The sequence below is a fragment of the Indicator indicator genome, chromosome 4 (assembly GCF_027791375.1).
Source record: "Indicator indicator isolate 239-I01 chromosome 4, UM_Iind_1.1, whole genome shotgun sequence".
Lineage (NCBI taxonomy): Eukaryota > Metazoa > Chordata > Aves > Piciformes > Indicatoridae > Indicator > Indicator indicator.
In genome coordinates, this window is record NC_072013.1 from 4,955,086 (window position 1) to 4,962,809 (window position 7,724).

The window sequence follows — 7,724 nt, forward strand, 5'->3', positions numbered from 1 at the left end:
TAGATGAACCTCTTTCAGGACAAACCCTACTGTTCTTAGGCTGTATGGGTCATTTTCTTGACAGATCAATGATTTTCACATCAGTCCAAAGGAATAGGCTTAAAGGAATCAAAATATATGGACTGAAAAAAACGCAAACCCTAGTGATGACACAGTGAGAGGAATTCTGAAGTTATCTGTGAAAGGGTCGAGAGAATTCACAAACAAATGTAGTTAGGCTTTTGTTAAGCACTGGCTTGTGTTTGCACATAGAGAATATGGACAAAGGGGTCTCTAGGTAAAGAAGCTGGGGTCTGCAGTAAAGGTAAATGGCTTCAATGAGGGATACCTAGTGTCTGTTTTTAGGGAGCAGCAGTTTCCAAACCTTTGATTGGGCATCCCGATCAGTAAAAAATGTTGAGCATGCTCCCTCAAGCCTGGACCCTTGCAGGCAGATCTTGAACCTGCTGGGCTGTGAAGAAGCTGTCTGATTTTTCTGTGCTGATGTACACCCATTGCTTCAGCTGCAACAAAATCCGGGGTGTGCCCCTCTGTGCTGGAGATACCATCAGGCCTGGCATGAATGCAACTAAACACTTCATTGTCACGATATCAAAGAACAACACAAAATCCAATATTCCTGAAGAGCAGCTACTGAATGATATTGTTTCTCTAGCACATTGTTGCTTTTGTCTTAGAACTACCTCGGGGAGAGATGTCATTTCTATGGTTATGGCCTTGCCCTGACAGGGTGGTCAGCATAACACAAGGTAGTGTTGTGTGCACTGTTTTAAAATGCATAGGCTGCAGGCCCTGAAGAAGGTAATGGGACTTGGGTTTGCTGATTTCAACAGATTCAAAACCAGCTTTTTCTCTAGAGCAGATAGAGCACACTGGGGAATGAGATGAGTAAATTACTAAGATTGATGCCTTCAGGCAAAATCAAACTTTCAGAGCTTAGATGTCCGATACTTGATTCTCAAAGTTTCCTGCTTTCATTAAGGCTGAAGCATGCTAGGAAGTATTTTCACTGTTGTTGGAGTCTATGGAGAAAGGAGAATGATTTCTGCTAGCAGGTAACAGACTGGGCAGAAAAAAAAATATTTTTTTTAAAGTAATTATATCCATCTGGTTGTAAATGAGGCATTAATCCTTTCATTAGAATACTATCTATGATCTAAAATACCAACCCTAAATTGAGCAAAAATAGCACTCAGTAAAGGTTTTGACAGTTTAGGGTTCTGGATCAAGAGATTTTTAGAAGCTGGAACTTTTCATTATCCTGTTCTAGTCTTAGAAGTATAAAATGTACAGATTTTCAGTATGGTTTGAAAAATGCAGTTCCTATTTTTTTCTTTATTTAATCAAAATCATGTAATTTTGAGTTGTATGATAATATTTTTATTTTTTAGCAAGACCATAATTTCATTTTAAATGCCACATCTCTGAAAATTGCATTTAACTGAGTTCAAGGAATCCTTTCTGGCTGTAGCATCCTGGGAGATCAGCCCGTCAGGTAGCAGAAGTTCAATTTCCAATATGTGTATGTGCGTAAAGGTAAGATCAAAAAGTATTTCCTTGTCTTTCCTATTTGCCAGGGATTGAAAGAATGTTGATACTTAGCACAATGTCTCAGTTTGCTGGAGTAATGAAAGGAAATGGCCTCTGTATTTGCTTTTTAAACTAAACTTCTCTTTTCCTGAGCCGGAGTTTGGGAATCAATTGCAAATGAAGTATATTTTCACTGCTGAGCATCATGCAACTCCAGGAAGATTAATGTAATCTATCAGGTTTAGTCTATTGTTCTTTGGATTAAATTAATCCAGTTTCTTTGTCCAATTTCACTTCCACTCTAAGAGTTTTCAAGGTATATGTATTCAGATTGAAGACTTAAACTGAGAAGCAGGAAATGTGATCTTTAATCTGTTTTAATCTTGTTGTGCAATTTTACATTTTATATTGCTAAGGAAATGCTAGTTTTATTTTAGTGTTCACCATTGCCCTCTCTTTGATAAATGCATACAGGCTGGTGTACTAGGTATGACCTGACCAGAAGGATATGTTATACCTGTACCAGTTTCAATTAAACAATGCTGTAGTTTAATGTGCATGCATTTAGTATCCTAATTTTTATGTTTTATTATGCTAGAAAATCATGGGTTCATTTTTATCAGAAGATCAATTTATGTCAAGATCTAATTGGATTGAAAATGCAATTCAATTACAATGCACAAATACCTTTAAATTTTTATTAGTTATCTCTCCAGACTGTTGAAAGTAGTTTTACTTAAAGCTAAAGAAAATATTTCTTAATGAAATCTGAGTCTAAAATACCCATCTCTACTTAGGGAACTGAACAGATTGTTTCCATTCGGTCAAGTCTTTTAAACTAGCTTAACTTACACTCTCACACCTTATTTTTCTTAATGTTTTGTAAAGAAGAATGATCTTTCCTGGTTCTTCAACTCCCAGGATTGAAAAGTTTCCTAAAAGTTTGTTAGCTTTCAGTCAATAAGTCTTTGAAATGAACAAAGTGAATAATCCAAAACATCTCCTTCTACTAAAAAAAAGGGTCCTGTTGTCAAAATAACAGTCTTGGTTTAACAAGCCATGAATCTAGAATTTTGGACAATGGCTTATATGGATTTAGTGGTTCAACTCAAAGTGCCAACCCAGGACCTGTACTGCTTGCTCTTTTTGAGGTGAATTTAAGAAAAAAAAACAAAAGGGAATATGCTTCTGCACTTCACCTGCTCTAGTTTACAGTCCAACTGCTAAGTTTAAACTGCAGATATTGGTTGCTTATTCCACATGTCTTGTGACAGTAGCAGTGGCTGTTGGCTGACAAAAGGAGCAAGTACCAAGTAGGTTACATGTATATATATATATATATATATATATATTGCTCTGAAAACAGTAAAAATGTAATCTCCATCCTACTATTGCTGGGAAGTAAGTGTTCATAATTTCATTATATACTTACTGTTTGGAGGTGAATATGTTTTCTTCTAAGCTAATCCATAGTGTTTTGTTTGTTTATTTTGTTTTGTTTATGTTTTTTGGGTGTGTGTTTGTTTTTTCCCCTGAAGAGCATGAAAATAGATTTAGGAAGCCCATTGTAGATTAAAAGTCTTAGTTTGACCAAAAATCAGATTAGAATTAAGGTGCAGGAATTTGGATAATGATTGGTAGAAAATGCTGCAAAATCCTGGCTTCTAAAACCAGCCCAGGACTGCTTTCCCTAACATCTCTTCATCTTCAGTTATTCATAAAGAGGATAAAACTGATGCATATGAAGGGAAACACCCTGCTCAGGTTTTCTTAATATGTGGCCTGCCTTTTCCTTTGCTTTGTGTCACCAGCCAGGTTATCCTCTTTCACTGTTGCAGTATAACTAGCTGAATTTAGCTTTATTTTCTCTCTCTTCATAAATCTGTGCTGCCAAAGAGTTGATAGCAGGTCCCCACTCATGAAAAAATTCCAGCAGATGGATGGTTGTCCCTCTTTTTCACACTAAAATGTCTGTACCCCTATACATTTGGTACTTGCATTGTACTGTGAGCATCCTTTTCCTTCTGCCTTTCATTGTTGTCCAGACAGCATCTTACTGCTTCCAGGCTGTGTACCCCCACTGAATATCTATCATTGGTGTCTTCTTTTCCCCTGCTACCTTTGAATTGTCTTGCTTGATGCCTGCAGCTCTTTTCAGTCAGTTTTTCAGTCAGCAAAATTTATGCTTTTCCTCAAGTTTTTCCCTTACCGTGTGTTTAAGGAGTGATTTGAAGGAAATCAAGCTGGTGGCTCTTGCTCTTTTAGTGATGAATAAATGCCTCCCATTCACAAAAATATCTTCTCTCCTCCCTTCCTGCCCCCAGGGGAAAAGCATCCTTCCTTTGCTGTGTTTCCTATGGGTAGACTTTTGGGGGGGAGTCGAACAGAGACAGGGAACCTTCATGATCCGTCATAGAAGACAATTGTTGAAGCCTTTTCTCCTAAATAACAAATGTTATTTATTACCTATTACCATTTTTACTTTCGCCTGCGCTTAGAACCAGAGCAAACTTAAAGCTTCGCTTCTACCTGTGAGGAGGATCAGGACGTCTCCGTTCCTGTAAAGTGACTGGGAGACTTGTCCAAACGCTGTTTCTCACGGAACTCTGGGGGTCCAAAGCTTTCAGCCCGCCCGGCCGGGGATGCTGGATTCTGCTGTTCAAGCTGGTGGCCACAGAGGGGCACCAAAGCCTCACGGTTAGGGCAGCTCAGCTGGGCGGGCCGGCTGCCCCTGGCCCGCAAGCCCGGCAGGCGCGACAGCTGGGCAGGGCTTCGGGGAGCGCGGCTCTCCCCCCGGTGCCTGTCACCAGGCGGAGGGGCGCATTAAAGGCAGAGCTGGTGGAAGGGAACGCCCGGAGCTATGGATGGCCCCGGCTCTAGGGGTCTGACACCTCCTCAGACGGTGGTTCAGTCTCTGCACTTGCCGCCTTGCTCCCTGCAGCGTCGTGTCACGGCCGTCGAGCCCAGGGCATAGGAGCGCTTCAGGCTCGGGCCGTAGTCTGCTTTTTGTATTTGATTGCTTGCCTGGCAGCAGGGAGGAGAGAAGCTGAACGAGATAGCATGTCTTCCTTGGAAAGTCTCTCACGTTACCCCACACATGACACCGGTGCTGTCCTCTGCCGCCATCATCTCTCCCAGCCAATTTCTTCTGTGCATACTTATTTCGACGATGCATTTAAAAAATCCTCAGAAATCTAGAGTAGTTTTTCAAAGTCACATCTTTAAAGGATCTTCCTTTTCACTGAGAATGGCAGGCAGTCAATGAAGAGCAAAGATCGGTCCAGACTCTCAAGAACTTGAAACAACTACACACGTATTCATTATCAGTCATGGCACAGACTCATAGAAATATAAGTGCCAGATGCTGATGGGAGTCTGGCCCATGTTGCTTTTGTAGCTTTCTAGGAAGATGGTTGGGAAAGCTTGGTTCTGCACTGTGTCTGAATTTAATGGAACAAATGACTCTTGGCATCTCTGGGGACTAGGGCACACTGAATGCCGCAGTGGAGACCTTTGCAAATCACTGTCTTATGGTTTGCTTCCGTTAAAGGCCACCATTTCGCCCTAGGCTGCCTGTGGCCAACAGTTTGTTGTACAGCAGCTAGATCTATTGTGAAGTGGGATGCGTTACTAGTGCATGGTCATACTAGGCAAGGTGGCAAGGGAATCCTTGAATAAAGTTTGATTTCTGAGATAGGGAACTGATTAGATCTTCCCTTCACACCAGAAGGAGATTATGTGGAAGACAAGATACCAAAAAAACATATTGATAAGAGATCTTTTTACTATGCAAAAAAATTGTTGGGTGCTTAGGCTCCACAGCTGACGCTCTGTCTTCAGTGATGTTGACCAGGCAGTGCAGTTCAGAACTTGGACATTTCTGATTGTGCTGTGGAAAGGGCTAAACTCAGACCTAGGTTTAGGCCTTTGTTCTCTTTGGCTTCTCAGATGTGAGCTGTGATTCATGAGGGAATCTGGAGGTACCTAAGACCAAACATGTTGTGGGACACTAATGGAAACTGTAAAAAATATCTGACATGTTAGTGAGAAAAAAAATTATCAGTCCTGGTTGTTTTGTGCATTGAAGAGCATGTGTTCATAGGTGCTTACAGAAAAATGAGTTTGTGAATGTCTTCCTGTAACTTTTCAAAGTAGACATGTCCACTGTTGGTTTTGCTTTCTGTCTTAGTGGAAGGTTTTATTCCTGAGATCTTGCTATATAGCCATATAGTAATAGATGGACACGAAAATGCTGAGTGTTTGGCTGCAACAGAGCAGTCCTTTTTGATAGAGACACTGAATCCCTTAGTCTATTGAGGAAACTGTCAAAATCTACAGAGACTACAGCACTGAGAAGTGGAGAGGCAGACAGTGGCTTCAGGCTTCCTACAGATACCAATTTTCTTAATTTTGGGGCCTGTCTGAAACAACAAAGTTGAGAAACATGGTTAGAGGTTAGAGACCAGAGTACAGGTCTGTGTTTAGGGGATGAATCTGGCAGCAAACTCTTTGGCTGCCTGGTGCATGAATCCTGATACCCTGCAGTGCCATGGTATATTTCTCAACATACCCTAAAGTACTTAGCTAGGTTTTTAAATGTCTCATTGTCCTATATGATGGTTCAGAGTCTTAAGTCCTCAACTGACTAATGAGGGCCCCAAGGCAATAGGACTGGGTTATATGATTGTTGCAAGGTCACAGTAGTTTATCAGCTCCTATTTGCTGGCTTTAAACTTTGAAGGTTTTACAAAGCTTCAGAGTTTAAATCCCTTTTCAGTTCTCTGGCTCTGTGATTTTCATCTTTACTTTTTTTTTATGTAAACCAATTAAATCTCTTACTGGAGACTTCTCTGTTTGTAGAAGATCACGTAATCTAACGCATGGTGGGAAGAGACTTCCAAAGCTATACAGGCTGGAGAAAAATCCTGCTGAGTCTTCCGTAGTTTATTTCACCTCTGCAAAACCCAACACGTGCAAAAAATATATTTATCCTGTATCTGGAGAAGGCAACCTGCTTGTGCATCACATGAGGCTCCACAGGCTTTTCCAGTCCATTAGTTACCACAAAGGAGTGTTAAACAACATCCAAAATGAAAAAAAAAAAACACCTTTTAAGTAAGCAAGTCAAGTGTCTTATGAAATCTCTGGATAGCAGATATTAGCTTTTGTTCCATCTGGGGATTTCTTCACTATTTCAAGGACTATGAGATCATCCTGGAGAAGATTCACCCTGCGTATGGAAATGGAGGGCTGGATACAGCCTGGATGCAGCTCTCTAGGGCTGTAATTTCCTGTTAGTACTGTTTGGTGGTGTCTTTTGGGGTGACTGCATCACTACACATCTCTCCTGCACTTGTCCCATTTGCAGCCAAGCTGTGACTGCATCCTGCCCTGCCTTTGTGTGCCAGAAGTCAAAAAAGAAAGAGAGAGTAATAGAAAATCTGCTATGGAAGTCAGCTGCTAAAGAATAGGGATATAATTAAAGCTAGTCGACACAGCTTTATGGAAAGTAAGTCTTGTCAAGCAAACTTCATCTCAAGAATGTATCTCAGAGAATGAATTGTTAAAGGCAATTGTGTAGATGTGAGTTTTTATTATTTCATAATGCATTTGACCCAGTACTGCATAATAGTCTGGCTAAAATTTTAGTATCACATGATATCAGTAAAGTGCCTGTTAAATGGATTAAGAACTGGTTAGCTAAGATAGCTCAAAGGCATCATTTGTGGAAAGTATCACTGAATGACAGAGCATCCAGAGGATTTGGCAAGAATTGATATCAAGTTCAATGGTATTCAACAGTTTTGTCTCTGATTTGGAAGTAGCTATAAACCACAGATGAGCTTTTAAGTTTTGCAATGTCACAAGATAGGGTAATAAATAGTGAGAAAAACTATATATAAAAGTGATTAGCATCACAAGGAAAGCTAATTCTAGCAAAACATGTATTAGCAGTCATAGACAAAGTAATACACCTGGGTCCAAGTACTGTAGCTCTTCCTGTAGCTATATATTGGATAAAGGCTACTGCAATCCCTAGAGCTGACTACAGGAGCAGGAAGTAGGAGTGATTTTTAACCTACCCGTATGGCACTGACAGACTGCAAGTAAAATATAGTGTATACCTCTAGTATAAAGTTTTTAAGGGAAGGTATTAAAACCAGAGACCACAGCAGAGGACTTTGAATAGGCAA

General features: G+C 40.4%; 1 protein-coding gene across 1 annotated transcript in view; it reads right to left on the bottom strand.

Moving 5' to 3' along the window:
- The window catches only part of LOC128981421 (translation initiation factor IF-2-like), a 38,393-nt gene extending 33,737 nt beyond the window's left edge, over positions 1-4,656 (bottom strand). The window contains exons 1-2 of the mRNA XM_054400209.1: positions 4,616-4,656; positions 4,131-4,330 (exon numbers count right to left, since the gene is read on the bottom strand). Of these exons, the coding sequence (XP_054256184.1) occupies positions 4,131-4,330; positions 4,616-4,656 (241 nt within the window). The remainder of the gene's footprint in view (positions 1-4,130; positions 4,331-4,615) is intronic.
- Between the last annotated feature and the right edge of the window lie 3,068 nt (positions 4,657-7,724).